Genomic DNA, 18,640 nt, shown 5'->3' with positions numbered 1-18,640 from the left:
GGAATTAAAAGACTCAAGACATATGCTTTTTCAAGAGGTGTTCCACTTAAATCTCTATCTTCCATTTAACATATTATCAGCAATCTTCTCTCTTAGTTAAACCTTTGAATCCAAACTTACTAAGTTGCTAAACAGTAGTTGAAGTTGACTACACATTTGGTGGTTGTGAAAAGCACAAAACAAATAAGTATTTCCATTTTATTTAAGGACATGAAATTACAAAATAACATTATAAACATCGATGCCACTCATACATGTAGTCTTTTAACTTGCACTAGCAAGTTGGCTAATGAGAGTTAAAATAAACTGGGGCAAATGCAAAATTCCATGAAGATCGATTGCGAATTCAATACTTAATATAATAAATATTAGCAATATTCAATATACATGTGTATCAAAATTAAATGTCATTTTACTAAGTTCTATCCCTCGATAAAATGATCAAGTCAGTAAAGGTCATTACATCATTCACCATAGAACAGTGTCTTTCACAATGTGATATTCATGATAGTGATATTTTTTTTGACAGCTTATGTGTGGCATTTGCTGTCAGCGCACCTTACACTCTGATAGTCTTGTGCTATATAACTAGTCCAATACTGCTATGACTTCACATCCTTTACATCTGCTCCCACGGCTTGTGACACGCTTGTGAGTCCATCACGCCTGGAGGGTAAATAAAACAGATGTGATTATATTTATTGAGATTGGGGGTATAAAAACCAGGACTTTCATGTCACAATAATACCCAGGATTCGAGGTCAGTTTACGCATACATTACTATAGGGAGGGTTGATTATTAACGCAAGGGAAAATGTTGATAAAATAATTAATTGCAGCCAATGTGTTTTCAAATTTATTGAAGGATTGTTTAAAGAACAAATCAACATAAAACAGTAAAGACATCAAACATCAAAGTATATGCTTTTTATTCATTTTAATCTGCAAATGGCATATATATTTTGGACAAAAACAAATGTAATGTTAAATGGAAATACATCATACAACTCCAACTAAAAATTTAACTAGTGACTTCAAAATCAATAGGGGTCATCTGCAAGTCATGATCAATCTACCCATGAAGTTTCATGATCCTAGGCGTATGCGTTCTTGAGTTATCATTCAAAAACCATTTTACTATTTCGGGTCACCGTGACCTTGACCTTTGACCTAGTGACCTCAAAATCAATAGGGGTCATCTGCGAGTCATGATCAATGTACCTATGAAGTTTCATGATCCTAGGCCCAAGCGTTCTTGAGTTATCGTCTGACAACCACCTGGTGGACGGACAGACCGACAGACCGACCGACATGAGCAAAGCAATATACCCCCTCTTCTTCGAAGGGGGGCATAAAAACAACATTTGGAACATAACTTCTTAGGTGAAGAAGCTATTTTAACTTGTAAATGTTTTGCTAAAAATGCTACTTCAAATTTGGTGTTCAATCTTACTGCAAGAGTTCTGCTAGCTCCCTCTTGATGCGAGTGACGACCGGTGGACCCTGGTACACCAGCGCGGAGTAGAGCTGCACCAGACTGGCACCTGCCCGTATTTTCTCATAGGCATCGGCTCCATTGGCCACCCCACCAGCACCTATGATGGGCACTTGCCCTGCAACACATGTAGGGAACCCATGTAAGCCATTGATGCATCCCCTCTATTGCCCACCCCACCTGCGCCTATGATAGGCACCTGCCCTGAAATATATGTAGGGTAGGCATGTAAGCCAATCATGTATCCACTCCATTCCCCACCCCACCTGCGCCTATGATAGGCAGCTGTGCTACAACACATGTAGGGTAGGCATGTATGCCATTCATGTATCCACTCCATTCCCCACCCCACCTGCGCCTATTATTGGCAGCTGTCCTACAACACATGTAGGGTAGGCATGTAAGCCAATCATGTATCCGCTCCATTCCCCACCCCACCTGCACCTATGAAAGGCAGCTGTCCTACAACACATGTAGGGTAGGCATGTAAGCATTCATGTATCCACTCCATTCCCCACCCCACCTGCGCCTATTATTGGCAGCTGTCCTACAACATATGTAGGGTACGCATGGAAGCCAATCATGTATCCACTCCATTCCCCACCCCACCTGCACCTATGATAGGCACCTGCCCTGAAACATATGTAGGGTAGGCATGTAAGCCAATCATGTATCCGCTTCATTCCCCACCCCATGGTGGCAAGCTTTTTTTGAAATTTCGTTCTAGTACTACCATTACTAAATATGTAAGCCCCAAACTATGCTTAATATATGCAATAACATGTCCTATGGTACTCAAATAATAACTGTACCAACAATATTACAAAGTCACTCACCCATGGTTAGCCAAGACATGTTGAAAGTGTTTTTCATGTAAGCTTTTTTTTCTCTTTTTATTGTGTATCTTCCCTGTTTTCAACAATATTTTAGTCACATTGATAAGGCAGTCAGTTTACCATTTCCAGGGCAATCTGGTTTACCATTTCTAAGTGCACTTGCTTAAGCCAGCAACTGACTATGGGACTACTTAAATCTGAGTTAGGAGGAGTAGTGATTTATTTTCATTTAAAATTCCTGAAGGGGGACCAATTCCCAACGGAAAAAGTATATATTTTTCCCAAATGGGACCTAAACATTTCCAATACTTTTTTTTTCTTAGTACTTGTTATAAAAAATCATGAAAACTTATTTCCCAATTTTGTTTAAACAATGCAATTTTAACTTATGCAAAGGGACCCGGCCCCATACCCAAAATGGTGTAAAAAATCACTTATGAGAATGGCTGTAGAAATAATTTCATAACAAAAAGCCAAACAAGTTGAACACAGCAAGCGTTATTCCTATAAATCACATAAAAGAGTTTCTAATATAACCAAATAATACACAGAACACTTTGAAACATACCATTTGTAAGCCTGTACATATCAGCCAGGGTCTGTGTGGCAAGTTGTCGTAATGGTTCCCCACTCAGGCCCCCCTGCTCCTCCTTGTTACAGCTCTGAAGGCTATCAGGCCGGGATACGGTTGTGTTGCTGACTATAAGACCATCTATCCTACCCTGGAAACACAACAACTGCTAAAGGATACTGTTCCAATATATCTTTGTACATATTTGTAAGTGAGTTATGATTAATTTAACGAGTTTCATTGATTTTTAAATCAAAATGTTAACATGCGATAAATCACTAGCTATTGTAGTACTGCAACCATACAATAAATAATTTACAAAGTGTTACTTTTTTTACTGAATCCAATATATACTAGTTTTTATGTCCCCCACCACTATAGTGGGGGACATATTGTTTTTGCACTGTATGTTGGTTTGTGTGTTTGTTTATTTTTTGTTTGCCCCAACTTTAACATTTGCAATTACTTTTGCAATATTCAAGATAGCAACTTCATATTTGGCATGCATGTGTATCTCATGGAGCTGCACATTTTGAGTGGTGAAAGGTCAAGGTCATCTTTCAAGGTCAAAGGTCAAATATATGGGTCAAAATCGCTCATTTAATGAATACTTTTGCAATATTGAAGATAGCAACTTGATATTTGGCATGCATGTGTATCTCATGGAGCTGCACATTTTGAGCGGTGAAAGGTCAAGGTCAAAGGTCAAATATATAGCTTCAAAGCGGCGCGAAAGGGGACATAGTGTTTCTGACAAACACATATCTTGTTTAATTTGGTAAGTAGAATGTCAATTAGACACCAATTCACGCAAAGTTTATTTTTATGTATTTGAGAAAGGCAAAAATTAGTAATAGACTGACCGGTACTTTCATCACCACCTCAGCAATGTCTTTCTTATCAGCCTCACTGAGATCGGGAGCAATCTTTACCAGCAGTGGAGGCTGGCGCTCGCTTTTCATGGACTTCCTTTCTTCAGAAACCTGTATATTCAATAGGGATTTAACTACAGAATTTGCAGAAGCTAGAAATGCAAAGTACTACCAACATTTTTTAAAGTTCAAACTTGCTCAATAAAAATATAAGAGGATATATTTATATGTGGCCATACTTTTGCTTTTTATTAAGCCACGTTTTCATTTACATTTTGCTACTCGATAGCACAATATTAACCCACTGACCCTGTATCACACCGTTCTAATTAATATTCTGTCCGAGCCTTTACAACTGGATTGGATATAAAAGACAATACATTATGTTTGTCATGTTTGCCATCACATCCTGTTGACGTGATCGTAACTTCAAATTATGAAACAGAAACAAAAAGCATGGTTGAGTACCACTCTGTATGCAAAGATACAGGTATTAATCTAAGAATAACAAACTTGTTACCCGAGATATAAGCTCTTCAAGCTGCTCCTTTCCTTGCATACTCCGGAGACCAGGCGTGTTTGGACTAGAGACGTTGATAACGAGGTAATCAGCCAAGGGAGAAAACTCTTTTAGGCCTTCTACGTAATCATCTATAGGGCTGGGGGATGTCTTATTTTTTCCAAGGTTAACACCCACTATGCCAGATCCACCTAAATGTAACACAAACTGTTGCATATTAGTAATCAAATGTATCAAATTAATAATTGAATGTGAATGATTCAAAGAGGTCATACTGAAAAGTTCATGTTATGTTGCGTGTCAACAGATAACAATGCTGTGTGTCAACAGATAACAATTGAAGTTTGTTAAATCCCAAAACAACAACAACAACAACGAACCTGCAGCAAAGTTCTCCATATGACATTGACCTTAGACCTCTTGATTTGAAAAGCATTAAGGGTCGTTTCTTGTTGACACTAACCAGAATACTAATTAATTTAATCATAACATTCACTGCTGTATGGGAACCAATTTCATTAAACAAGCTTGTTATCTTCACCTTTGACCTGATGACCTTTATCTTAATAGGCTTCACACTTTCAAACCAAGTAACCACTATGCAAATTTGCATCTTTGTAGGTCAAGGTATTTTCTAGGATATTGTGTCACAATTTATGGCCTGTTACTAGCCTTGGTGACCTTGACCTGTCGACCTCAAAATCAATAGGCATTATACTGTCTTTCCAAGTAACCGGCATTAGACGATTATAGGAGACAGCATGCTCAAGATATCATTAAGAAACCAATTTCTTGATACAATTTATAAATCTTTTTTGTGCTACAAATCAATAATTTCAGATACATTTTGATGAACATTGAGACCTGTCTTAATCAAACAATGTCGGGACTTGGCTGACTTTTCGGTTCAGAGGTGTTGGGTTTATCAAGTGTTTTTTTGTAGAATTTAATTTCCATTTAAAATGTTTACCATAATTTACATGTGTCATTGATAATATATGTCCAGTGAATTATCAACCAAGAGTTTTGTGTTCACTTCATAAACTTAATGGTTAAACCAACACTGTGACTTCAAAATGTACTCTATACCTTGGGCATAAAACATAGAACTACGTAATAATATTATAATAACAGGCCATTTTGTACCGGTAAGTCTTGAATAATACAACTGGGCAATCACTATACGAAACAATGACATATTAATGAATATGAATCAAACACATCATTTTGTTACCTTACTTTTGGAAAGAATCTTTGTAGTTTCCGGACTCTGTGTGTCCGTCCACATATTTATATTTAACATATTGCGTTCTTCGGATATGTAGGGTTGGTAGGGTGCATCTAGCAAGGACCAAAGTTACCTGTTGTATTACCTCCATATTATTTGACATTTTGAAATATATCACATTTTTATTATTACCGGTAAGTCTTAACAAGTTCAAGCTAACTAAATGCTCAACTTGATACATGTATGTACTTTTAATTTACAATAGTGAAATGAAGCAAACGCAATTATTTTACCCTTAAATAAAAACTTTTTGGTCAATTATCTTCAACCAATCCATTTCTCCGTTAGAATTTTGTTATTTTTCTTAAAACATTGTCAGTTCAAAATGTATATAAACAAATAAAGCTTGATAAGATATGCATTTCTTATCCTGGTCTATATTTCCCTAATTCTGTGATAAATTTCTTCACAAAATCAGTAAGAGCTGGTGAAAGCTTGGTGAATACCTGAAGTGGTGTGGTCTTTCCTTGCTTGTAGTCTTTTACTCACTGCTGCATGGCCATCACTGTTGAACCCAAACCTGAAGAAGATATGGTTTGTATCAGGGCATATCTGTCAGGGAATATGGTATGTGTCAGGACATATGGTATGTGTCAGGGCTTATGGTATGTGTCAGGGCTTATGGTATGTGTCAGGGAATATGATATGTGTCAGGACATATGGTATGTGTCAGAGCAATGTGTCAGGGCATTTGGTATGTGTCAGGGCCTATGGTAAGGGTCAGTGAATATGGTATGTGTCAGTACATATGGTATGTGTCAGGACATTTGGTATGTGTCAGGATATATGGTATGTGTCAGGCCATATGGTATGTGTCAGGACATATGGTATATGTCAGGGCATATGTAATGTATCAGGGCATATGGTGTGTGTCAGGGCATATGGTATGTGTCAGGGCATATGGTATGTGTCAGAGCATATGGTATGTGTCAGGACATATGAGGCCACAATTAAAATATTGTTGGTTTGCCCTTTACCGACCCTAGATTTTACATGTGGGTAGGAAGGTAGGAAAATTATTTTATTTGAGAAATTATATTTTTAATACACTAACTCTATGAATATTTAAAGCACTGTTGCAGTGTACTAAGCCCTATGTAGCTTAACCATATCTTGTTTGCTGTTTCCTTGCATACATTAATATCAAATGCATTCTTGTGTGTTATTACATCAAATATGTGTTCAATAAATGATGTTAATTGCTCAAATGCATTTGTCATTATTTAACTGCCAGACTGCTTTTATTTTTAACTTAAACCTTTCCCTTGAGCATACAAAAAGCATTGAAGGAGTGTAGAAAGACAGCCCAAAGCCTTTAATGGAATAATTCAGACATGGCAAAAGACCGTCACAATTTACAGGCCAGACTGGCCTACCAGAAGAAAAAATTCACAGGCCAGTTGAATTTTTCACAGGCCTCAATTTTAAGTGTTTGACAGGGGAGTGCAAAGAGCCATTAGTAAAGTATGGCAAAGTAAATTCACAAAAGGGCAAACATAAGCAGGAAAACTTGATTTGGGGAAATAAATTAAGCATGTTAGTTTCATTTTGTGGAAATATTAACGCTTTAAACATATATACTTGAGTGTTGTCGATGTATTTAGCTAAGAGTATTTAATATATTAAATAAGTTTACGTTTAAATATCCATTTCACTAACATGCCATTACAGTAAACTGTATAGAGTGGCAAACATAATAAAGCAGAATATGCACATGAATCTGATTAATTTCAGATCCATTAACATATAAATCGAATCATGTTTGTCTTTTTTTGCATTTTCGACAATAATCCTGTAACTGTTATATGTATTTTTCTTTGCCAGTAGACTGCATTCCAATTTTCAAACACTGGTCATGTGACATTCAGTGCATACATTTCCAAAAAAAGAGTTTTATTTGTATCTAAAACGTATGCTCCATCTTAGAATGACACACGCTTTTCATTAATCCATACTTATTTTATGATGTCCCTCGTTAATTTGATAGTTATTTGTCCTTTTCCCTGAGCATCGTTATTTCTTTTTATTGTCCGCCATCTTGGATCACGTTAAGAACATGTGTGCAACGAACGTAAACTCTTATATGTCCGACTACTTTCGCGAACCAATAGTTAAGTATGATGTTGTTCAGCGAGACGCCATTTTCACGAAACACCGCCAATCACGATGCCGGTTAAAAACGCTTGCATAACTGCACTATAGGGGCATATGTAATTCCAACCATCGGAGTGACCTAGATCGGTCAGGGGCGATAAGAATGGACAGGGATAATATTCATATGAATAAATATTGCAGTCGGCTCTTTTAGATCAGTGAAAAAACGAAAATAAAAAAATACGTTTTCAGAAATCGCAATACATTTTTTGGGGTCGGGGGTAAAAAGTGAGTCGGTCGGTAAAGGTCAAATGTAATTTTAGTTTAGGCCTGATATGTGTCAGGACATATGGTAAGTGTAAGGGCATATGGTATATGTCAGGACATATGGTATGTGTCAGGACATATGGTATGTGTCAGGGCATCTGGTATGTGTCAGGACATATGGTATGTGTCAGGGAATATGGTATGTGTCAGGACATATGGTATGTGTCAGGGCTTATGGTATGTATCAGGACATATGGTATGTGTCAGGACATCTGATATGTGTCAGGACATAAGGTATGTGCCAGGGCATATGGTGTCTGGGAATATGGTTTGTGTCAGGTCATATGTTTTGTGTCAGGACATATGGTATGTGTCAGGGATTATGGTATGTGTCAGGACATATGGTATGTGTCAGGGCATATGGTATGTGTCAGGGCATATAGTATGTGTCAGGATATACGGTATGTGTCAGGACATATGGTGTGCGTCAACACATATGGTATGTATCAGGACATATCATATGTGTCATGGTGTATGGTGTGTGTCAGGACATATGGTATGTGTCAAGGCATATGGTATGTGTCAGGACATATGGTATGTGTCAGGACATATGTTATGTGTCAGGGCACATGGTATGTGTCAGAGCATATGTTATGTATCAGGGCATATGGTAGGTGTCAAGACATATGGTATGTGTCAGGGCATATGGTGTGTGTCAGGGCATATGTTATGTGTCAGGGCATATGGTTTAGGCCAGGACATATGGTATGTGTCAGGGCATATGGTATGTGTCAGGGCATATGGTATGTGTCAAGACATATGGTATGTGTCAGGACATATGGTATGTGTCAGGGCATATGTTATGTGTCAGGGCATATGGTATGTGTCAGGACATATGGTATGTGCCAAGACATATGGTATGTGTCATGGCAAATGGTATATGTCAGGACATATGGTATGTGTCAAGACATATGGTATGTGTCAGGGCGTATGGTATTTGTCAGGGCATATGGTATGTGTCAGGACATATTGTATGTGTCAAGACATATGGTATGTGTCAGGGCATATGGTGTGTGTCAGGGCATGTATCAGGACATATGGTATGTGTCGGGGTATATGGTATGTGTCAGGGCATATGGTATGTGTCAGGGCATATGGTATGTGTCAGGACACATGGTATGTGTCAGGACACATGGTGTGTCAACACATATGGTATGTGTCAAACATATCATATGTGGCAGGGTGTATGTTGTGTGTCAGGACATATGATATGTGTCAAGACATATGGTATGTGTCAAGGCATATGGTATGTGTCAGGACATATGGTATGTGTCAAGACATATGTTATGTGTCAGGGCATATGGTATGTGTCAGGACAAATTGTATGTGTCAAGACAAATGGTATGAGTCAAGGCATATGGTATGTGTCAGGACATATGGTATGTGTGTCAGGACAAATGGTATGTTTCAAGGCATATGGTATGTGTCAGGACATATGGTATGTGTCAAGGCATATTGTATGTGTCAGGGCATATGGTATGTGTCAGGGCATATGGTATGTGTCAGAGCATATATTATGTGTCAGGGCACATGGTATGTGTCAGAGCATATGTTATGTATCAGGGCATATGGTATGTGTCAAGACATATGGTATGTGTCAGGGCATATGGTGTGTGTCAGGGCATATGTTATATGTCAGGGCATATGGTATATGCCAGGACATATGGTATATGACATATGGTATGTGTCAGGGCATATGGTGTGTGTCAGGGCATGTCTCAGGACATATGGTATGTGTCAGGGCACATGTTATGTGTCGGGGCATATGGTATGTGTCAGGGCATATGGTATGTGTCAGAGAAAATATTATGTATCAGGGCATATTGTATGTGTCAGAGCATATGGTGTGTGTCAGGACATATGGTATGTGTCAAGGCATGTGTCAGGATATATGTTATGTGTCAGGGCACATGGTATGTGTCAGAGCATATGTTATGTATCAGGGCATATGGTATGTGTCAAGACATATGGTATGTGTCAGGGCATGTGATGTGTGTCAGGGCATATGGTGTGTTAGGACATATAACATGTGTCAGGACATATGGTATGTGTCAGGGCACATGTTACATGTCAGGGCATATGGTATGTTTCAGGGCATATTGTATGTGTCAGAGCATATGTAATGTATCAGGGCATATGGTATGTGTCAAGACATATGGTTTGTGTCAGGGCATATGGTGTGTGTCAGGGCATATGGTATATGTCAGGACATATGGTATGTGTCAGGGCATATGTTATGTGTCAGGGCATGCATATGTTATGTGTCAGGGCATATGTAGTGTTTTTTCCAGGCCGTTTTAGCATGGCGAATCGCCATGCCCCTTTTTTGTAGCGCCACGCTGCCCCTTTCAAAGCCATTTAGCGCCATGCTGCCCTTTCAAAAGGCCGCCGCCCTGCCCTTTTATGAGCACCCGCTGTTTTCTGCCCTTATTAATAACATCTTTATTGCCCCTTGACCAAATTTCTTAGCCGACTAGCATCAGTTTATGGCCTCCGAGGCAGCGTGTTTGTGAATTAGTAATGCGTAAATAACCCCATGTCAGTATCAATCGATATGTTATACCACTAATCGGTCGGTAATGTGTACTCCTCCATGATAAAATCGTGGACTGTTACTTCGGAGACTTTTGATGAAAAGCTCGATGTTATACTCGTGGCAATTGTGCATTTCATACATAATTCAGATATATCAAAACATATATTTTTACCCATAATTACATTTAAAAACTCAAACAAATTAATTATTTAAGATAATTAATTATCGAATTAATTACTTAGACGAATACTAATAAAACAAATTGTGAATCGCGAGACGATTTTACGTTGCTATGCGCACCTGTCACTATCATTTGACATTTTGACAACATGGCAGACATACAGAATTAAATTGTGACTCGGCAAACATGGCAAATAACGTCGTAACAATCGAATAAACATTGGAGATTACACATTATAGAAGGAATTCATGAAATGTCTGTGATAATCAACGATGCATCAAAATGTTTTAGATAGCAACAACATACTTATTTGTAATCTACTCAGTGGGTGTATCATGATATTTCACGGAAACGAGTGCTTGCATATTGTTAGCGATCAGTTTACTCGCAATATTAAACATCTGACAAGATTATCGTTAGAAATGGAATAAGACAAACATGGTTTCATTTATATGTTAGTGGATCTGTGTATAATCAGTTTCAAATGCATATATTGCTTTATTATGTTTGTCGTGCTGTACAGTGTATTGAAACAGCATGGAACTTAAATGTACATTGCATGGTAAATATATTAATATAAATCAAAGTAAGTTAAATACATCAATTACTATATACCATTAAATGTGCTTGTTTATATTTTATGTTTTTCCACAACTGCCTCTGATGCGATTACATGTTTCTCCCTCATTCAGGTGTTCACGGAACGTTTTTGCCCTTTTTTGCCTAAACTGCGCGCTAAAATGCCCTTTTTGAAAGCAATGCGCCATGCCCCTTTGCCCTCCTGGGAAAAACACTACATATGGCATGTGTCAGGACATATGGTATGTGTCAAGACATATGGTATGTGTCAGGGCATATGATATTTGTCAGGGCATATGGTATGTGTCAGGACATATTGTATGTGTCAGGACATATGGATTGTGTCAGGCCATATGGTATGTGTCAGGCCATAAGGTATGTGTCAGGACATATGGTATGTGTCAGGGCATATGTTATGTGTCAGGGCATATGTTATGTGTCAGGACATATGGTATGTGTAAGGGCATATAGTATGTGTCAGGGCGTATGGTTTGTGTCAGGACATATGGTGTGTGTCAGGGCATATAGTGTGTGTCAGGACATATGGTATGTGTTAGGGCATATGGTATGTGACAGGGCATATGGTATGTGTCAGCACAGGTGGTATGTGTCAGGGAATATGGTATGTGTCAGGGCATATGGTATGCGTCAGGACATATGTTATGTGTCAGGACATATGGTATGTGTCAGGGCATGTGGTATGTGTCAGGGAATATGGTATGTGTCAGGGCATATGGTATGTGTCAGGACATATGTTATGTGTCAGGACATATGGTATGTGTCAGGGCATACGGTATGTGTCAGGGTATATGGTATGGGTCAGGGTATATGGTATGTGTCAGGACATATGGTATGCATCAGGACATATGGTATGTGTCAGGACATATGGTGTGTGTCAGGACATTTGGTGTGTGTCAGGGCATATGGTGGGTGTCAGTGCATATGGTATGTGTCAGGACATATGGTGTGTGTCAAGGCATATGGTGTGTGTCAGGACATATGGTGTGTGTCAGGACATATGGTATGTGTCAGGGCATATGGTTTGCGTCAGGACATATGGTATGTGTCAGGATATATGGTGTCAGGGAATATGGTATGTGTCAGGGAATATGGTATGTGTCAGGACATATGGTATGTGTCAGGACATATGGTGTGTGTCAGGGCATATGGTATGTGTCAGGACATATGGTATTGTCAGGACATATGGTGTCAGGACATATGGTATGTGTCAGGGCATATGTGTCAGGGCATATGGTATGTGTCAGGACATATGGTGTGTGTCAGGGCATATGGTGTATGTCAGGGCATATGTGTCGGGACATGGTCCCAGGCCGACATTTTCCGCTTTTATGTCATTTTTTCTTCAAAGAAAGTCTTAGCCGTCACACTCCCCCACTTCCCTCTATCTCCCCCCTCATGTCCCTCTGCTGAAATATTATGTGTGTCAGGGCATATGGGAGTGTGAAACCATTATTATTCGTCATTAACTTTCTTCTTTTTTGTCAATGGACCGATAGGAGAATTTAAGATTCTAACGAATAACTATGTTTAACGTTTAAACAAAATTAAGACTGAATTACCGTGTTATAGACAAGCATTGTCTGAATGATTTGTACAAGTGCTTAGATCATGTTTCTGTTTTTTACATTTAATCAAATACATGTACCATCAAGACCTGCTATTGTGAAACAAAATCCAAGTCCAAGGCCTATAACTTCACCAAATGTGACTTCTACTGTGTTCACGTTTTCACTATATACATATAGAGAAAAATGCTCCGCCCACTGGCGGCCATGTTTTTTCACTGATCCCGACCATTTTCAAACTCGTCCGAGATATCAATGAAACCAATGTTTTGACCAACTTTCATGATGATTGGGCAAAAATTGTGACTTCTAGAGTGTTTACAAGGTTTCTTTATAGCCAAATAGGGAAAACTGCCAATATATACATATAGAGAAAAATGCCCCGCCCACTGGCGGCCATGTTTTTTCAGCGATCTCGACCATTTTCAAACTCGTCCGAGACATCAATTGAACCAATGTTTTGACCAACTTTCATGATGGTTGTGCAAAATTTGTGACTTCTAGAGTGTTTACAAGGTTCTCTATAGCCAAATAAGGAAAACTGCCCCGCCCACTGGTGGCCATGTTTTTCAACGGATCGGAATCACTTTTAAACTCAACCAAGATATCATTAAGACAAACATTTTGACAAAGTTACATGAAGATTGGGCATGAAATGTGACTTCTACAGTGTTTACAAGGTTTTAATTTTTTTGACCTAGTGACGAAGTTTTTGACCCGGCACAACCCAGTTTCGAAATCGGCCGAGATTTCATTGGGACAAAGCTTCTGACCAAGTTTCATGAAGATGGGACAAGAAATGTGGCCTCTAGAGTGTTTACGAGCAAATGTTTACAGACGGATGGACATACGACGGACAAAGACCGGTCACAAAAGCTCACCTGAGCAATCAGGTGAGCTAAAAAATTATGTTTACCATTATGGACTTTAGCGATTTGACGAAATAAATTGCAAGAATAAATCATGTCATGACCTACTGAAAACACCATTGTCTTCTTATCTATTAGATACATCATTTTTTTCTGACTCTTTTCTTCAATTTTACAGCAAAAATCATAACCACCAAAATAACTTAGAAGAGACTCCGAGAAAATCCATAATGATTTACAACACTCTTTTATTGATTTATAACACATGGACAAAATAACTCAAATGACTCAAGAAATGTGTTTGTCAGAAACACAATGACCCTACTGCGCCGCTTTGATTTTTTTGGTTGACCTTTGACCTTGAAGGAATACCTGAACCTTTCATCAAGCTCCATGAGATACACATGAATGCCATATATCAAGTTGCTATCTTCAATATAATTATTGCAAAAGTTATGACCAATGTTAAAGTTTTCGGACGGACGCACAGACTGACAGACAGACAGACAGACAGACGGACAGTTCAACTGCTATATGCCACCCTACCGGGGGCATAAACATCCAGTACATTTTATAACAACTGGAAAAAATTAATTACACAGAGACAAAAATATATTAACAGTACCTATTAATAACCCCCTTGTCCTCCATCAGTCGGAACAGTCTTGGTTTTGGGTTGCCAGGCTGTGGTTGTGGTGTAACGCTCCCGACTTCCACAAACCCAAACCCCGCCTTTAACATGCCGTCCACTGCCACCCCGTCCTTGTCAAACCCTGCTGCCAGGCCGACTGGGTTGCAGAACTCCCTTCCCCAGACCGTGGTGTGCTGGAAATGTATATTAAAAAGTATTAAAAACAACAGATATCTATCAATCATGTATTCAAGGGTTGTGATAATTAGTATAATAAGATACTAGTATTGTTAAATTGTGTATTTTTATTATATTTTTATCGACATTGGCAGCAAAAATAAATTTGCATTAAGAGATTGCAAAAATGTGCTGGAGTCCACATGCAAATGACACATCAGATTACATTTAAGTCCGGCATATTTAATTTTGGTCAGGCATGTTTTTACCATTTTTTTTAGCTTTTGTAAAGTCTGGACAGATGCGAAGCAAATACATACATGCCTCTTCAAAGAGGACATGATTAGCACAAGTCCACATACTCAGAGGTGTAAATTTTGATACAAACTTGCTCAGATACTCTATTTCATATAGGTGGGCTTGTAACATATTCCTAGTTCTGCGGGCAAAGACATATTTTACCCCCCCCTACAGGGCTTTGACACAGGCCCAACACTCAATCCACAGTGACCATGACCTTTGACCTAGTGACCCAATTTCAAAAGGGGTCATCTACTGGCAAAGGCCATTGAACATGGGAGTAATCAAACCAATATGTTAATCCGTTCACAAGTTATTAATTGGCAACGAACTGGTCTACTAACAGACAGACAGATATAACAAAACAATATACCCCCTATTCTTCGAAGCCTAGGGGATCATTATAAATGAAATAGAAATCGGGCTGCATTGTAATTATAAAAGAATATGGACATGCTTGGTCGAGCTGCTCATTTCAATGACTGATGTAAAGCCTTCACTATTTTTAGATACCTTATTCAGAGCTCAACGTATCCCTAGTATGTGCCACTTACTGAATCTATGCCACAGGAAAATTTGTATATTCCAGTGATACAAGATTTGAGGTCACAAAAGTTTAACTCACAATAGAAAATCAAATGGATTTTATTTTAAGTCATTTTTATTAATTTTGCATCTCTTATAAAGTGGCAGTAAAAAGGTCTTCACCGGGTCAGGAATAATAAGTTTTGAGCATTCGGAAATTTTCGTATGGTATGATGGTTGTCAATGACTGGTCAAAGTCGGTAAACTTTGATCTGGTTAATATTGATTTAGTGTCGGTGACCAGCACGTACGAGAAGATTAACAGTTTGCCAATGTACCGATGTATCAGGGATCATATTTTTTTGGTTTTGTCGGTCCTAGACCGACTGCGGTCATGAAAGACCGATTGAAAATCCTAAACAGTTGGTCTGATTCTGTTTGCTAAAATTCCCGGTGTCATGAAATCAATTACACAGTGCACATGCTAACACCCCCTAATGACATTTTTTTCTCGATTAGGTGTGATAAACCATTCGCTGCAGTCTTTAAACCAGTCAGGACCGGTTTATTGCATGTCAGACCAAGAATAAACAAGGGACAAAATTGTCACAAAACCAGGTTTTCATTGTGAAAAAAAATCTCATAAAGGGAGAAAACTCAAACTGAACTTTTGAAATGAACAAACAAAATTAACCCCCTTTGTAAGTTTGTTTTAAAAAAAATCTATTTTTAGTCGTGGCGACCTTGGAGATATTGACGTGATTCTTTCGTGCGACACACCGTCCCATGATGGTGAACAAATGTGCCAAATGATTTTAAAATCTCACAATGAATGACATAGTTATGGCCAGGACAAGCTCATTTATGGCCATTTTTGACCTTTGAACTCAAAGTGTGACCTTTACCTTGGAGATATCGACGTAATTATTTCGCGCGACACACCGTCCAATGATGGTGAACAAATGTGCCAAATGATTTTAAAATCTGACAATGAACGACATAGTTATGGCCCAGACAAGCTTGTTCCGCCCGCCCGCCCGCATTCGCCAATCTAATAACCAGTTTTTTCCTTCGGAAAACCTGGTTAAAAACTTGTGAACAGCAGATTAAAGACGCATCCAAAATTAACGAGGGTGGTCGAAAATTGTGCACCTTATACACTAAAAGCACGCACTGTAAAGTTCTAAACAAAACATGCCGATACATTTTCCACCAGCGTAATAATCCGGTAATATAATTTTGAATAAAAGTCGCGGATCTGATCGACAGAACTGCCGAAAGTTATTTCTATGGGCGGAACTTCACACAAAACAGTACACAAGAAATATAATATACATTGTATAAATCTTTAGTAAAAACCGCCTTAGAGAATCCAAATAATTTGAGTACTTTATAGTTTTTTCCGTTAAAATAAATGACTAAGGGAATTTTACTGGTACATTTATTTTACCACCTTCATGAATGGCAAAATCAATGGTATATATTGTAACGTAATTTGTCATAATTTCGGACATAAATGTTCGCATACTTTTTCCCCATTTATATCCATTGATGTTGCGGGAAAATATGATCCCTGCAATGTATAATATATCAACTGTTTACTGTAGATACAACAACATTAGCTTTACTAAACCAATACTATTACTCCTGTAATTTTGCAATGACATAAAAAAAGCTTTGATTACCAATACTAATTTTCAACACAAACCAAACATGGAGGATCCGGAGCTTTCTGTTTAGGCACCATGCCATGTTTGGCCACAAGGACAGCAAGATCGTGGGCCCGCTCTGGGTCCAGGCAGCGAGATAGACATGGCATCACATAGTCCCTGTAGAATCGCTCATTCCCTGTGTAGATCTGAGATCCTGCAAACAGTCCCAGCCCTCCACCCACAACTAGGGTCATTTCCTTGAGTTGTTTCTGAAAACAGACATATTAACACTATACTGGAATGCCTAATGCAAGTGAAAACATAACGAAAGATGTGTGGACAGTCATCATGATAATTTACAAAAGGCAATAACTCTAACAGCAGGGGTTTTATCTGATTTTGGGGAAAGGGCCTGGCCTTTTTTGAGGGGAAAAAAATCGCGCGAAACGTCGAATTTTGAGGAAAAAAATTGTGCGAAAAGCTGGATTTTGGGGAAAATAAGGAAAGTCTAAAATAATCAATTTAACATATTTTACTGTTTTTAAAACAAATTCAAGGTAACAGATAATTTAATTATGCAAGATTTTTCTATTTTCTACAGTGGATCAGGTTAATTTATATATTAAAAGGTAAAAAAAAAAAAAAAAAATTTTTTTTTTTTTTTTTTTTAGGGGAAAATGAAATCTAGGGGAAAATTTACCAGCTGAGGGGAAAAAAATCCGAGGGAAACGGGCCGATTTTCGGCGGGTCCCAAAGATGGAAAAAAAACCTGAACAGCTACAGGTGTTTATTGTTGTGTCTACAAAAATTCTTTAATACGGGTCCTGGCCAATTTCCTCTACTCAACTATGGGCTTTTACCCTGTAACATGTTGGTGGAATGCTTGCACATATATTTTTTCATTTATAATTACAGAGCTTTTTTTCTTGATTGTAGGAAAGTCCTGGTCTTCTATTTTAGGGGAAAATGTATCATCTATGTATCCCAAAGTAAGCTTAAAAATTTAGAGAAAATTGCATCATTTTCACTTAGGGGAAAGGGCCTTTCTCTTGGGGGAAGGGGCCTATACAAGGCCCTTCCTAAAGAATGCAAACAAGCCCCGAATCAACAAGAACTGTTTTTAGAAATTATGTTCCTTTTGATTCAGACTGAAAATACGTGATCATTCAGGTTAAACAATTGTTCAATGGTCGAAGTCAGAACTTAGTCTGTTTAAAAATGTCTGCGTAGAGCTTCTTGATCATAAATAAGGGAATATTGTGAAACTAATAAGCAATGGTATATATGGCCAAGGCATAACTTACATAACTGCACAGAGAGTTCATGACCCCAGAGAGTCACAACTGATTGCAACAACAAAAGTGCATGGCTAGCTGCAAAATAGCAAAACGAAATCGAGATTCTAAGTTGAGACCATTTAAAAAAGCGAGCTTACCATAAATATTGACTGTTGTCCAGATGCCATGTCAGCTAAGATATTTAATTAACCACAGGTGCCCCTTTGCTCACCGGTAACGCTGTCTGGTTTGTCAAGTTTACTGTATTACAACCTTCACCTTTTCATAAACTTAGTTCCGATCAAAACAAAAGACCTATTATCT

General features: G+C 38.3%; 1 protein-coding gene across 2 annotated transcripts; it reads right to left on the bottom strand.

Moving 5' to 3' along the window:
• Nucleotides 1-184: 184 nt before the first annotated feature.
• On the bottom strand, nucleotides 185-18,637 carry LOC127843812 (dihydroorotate dehydrogenase (quinone), mitochondrial-like). Of its 2 annotated transcripts, XM_052373644.1 has the most exons (10): nucleotides 18,475-18,637; nucleotides 17,096-17,308; nucleotides 14,380-14,579; nucleotides 6,029-6,102; nucleotides 5,534-5,635; nucleotides 4,295-4,485; nucleotides 3,766-3,885; nucleotides 2,900-3,053; nucleotides 1,454-1,613; nucleotides 185-666 (listed from the first exon to the last, which is right to left on the bottom strand). In XM_052373644.1, exons 1-10 carry the CDS (start codon nucleotides 18,502-18,504, stop codon nucleotides 603-605), a joined length of 1,308 nt encoding a protein of 435 aa, XP_052229604.1. In that variant the 5' UTR covers nucleotides 18,505-18,637; the 3' UTR covers nucleotides 185-602. The 2 variants fall into 2 exon arrangements, with proteins under 2 accessions (XP_052229604.1, XP_052229605.1); XM_052373645.1 differs by lacking the exon at nucleotides 5,534-5,635.
• Between the last annotated feature and the right edge of the window lie 3 nt (nucleotides 18,638-18,640).

Source organism: Dreissena polymorpha, chromosome 9 (assembly GCF_020536995.1).
Source record: "Dreissena polymorpha isolate Duluth1 chromosome 9, UMN_Dpol_1.0, whole genome shotgun sequence".
NCBI lineage: Eukaryota > Metazoa > Mollusca > Bivalvia > Myida > Dreissenidae > Dreissena > Dreissena polymorpha.
This window is presented reverse-complemented; position numbering and strand designations above follow the sequence as displayed.

Bases quoted from the DNA above. Each gene is read 5' to 3' on its own strand.
- LOC127843812 (XM_052373644.1), bottom strand. From the start codon at position 18,504: ATGGCATCTGGACAACAGTCAATATTTATG. The intron at 17,309-18,474 runs GTAAGCTCGCTT...GTCTGTTTTCAG, and splicing joins GACAACAGTCAATATTTATG to AAACAACTCAAGGAAATGAC. The intron at 14,580-17,095 runs GTTTGTGTTGAA...ATACATTTCCAG, and splicing joins CTCCGGATCCTCCATGTTTG to CACACCACGGTCTGGGGAAG.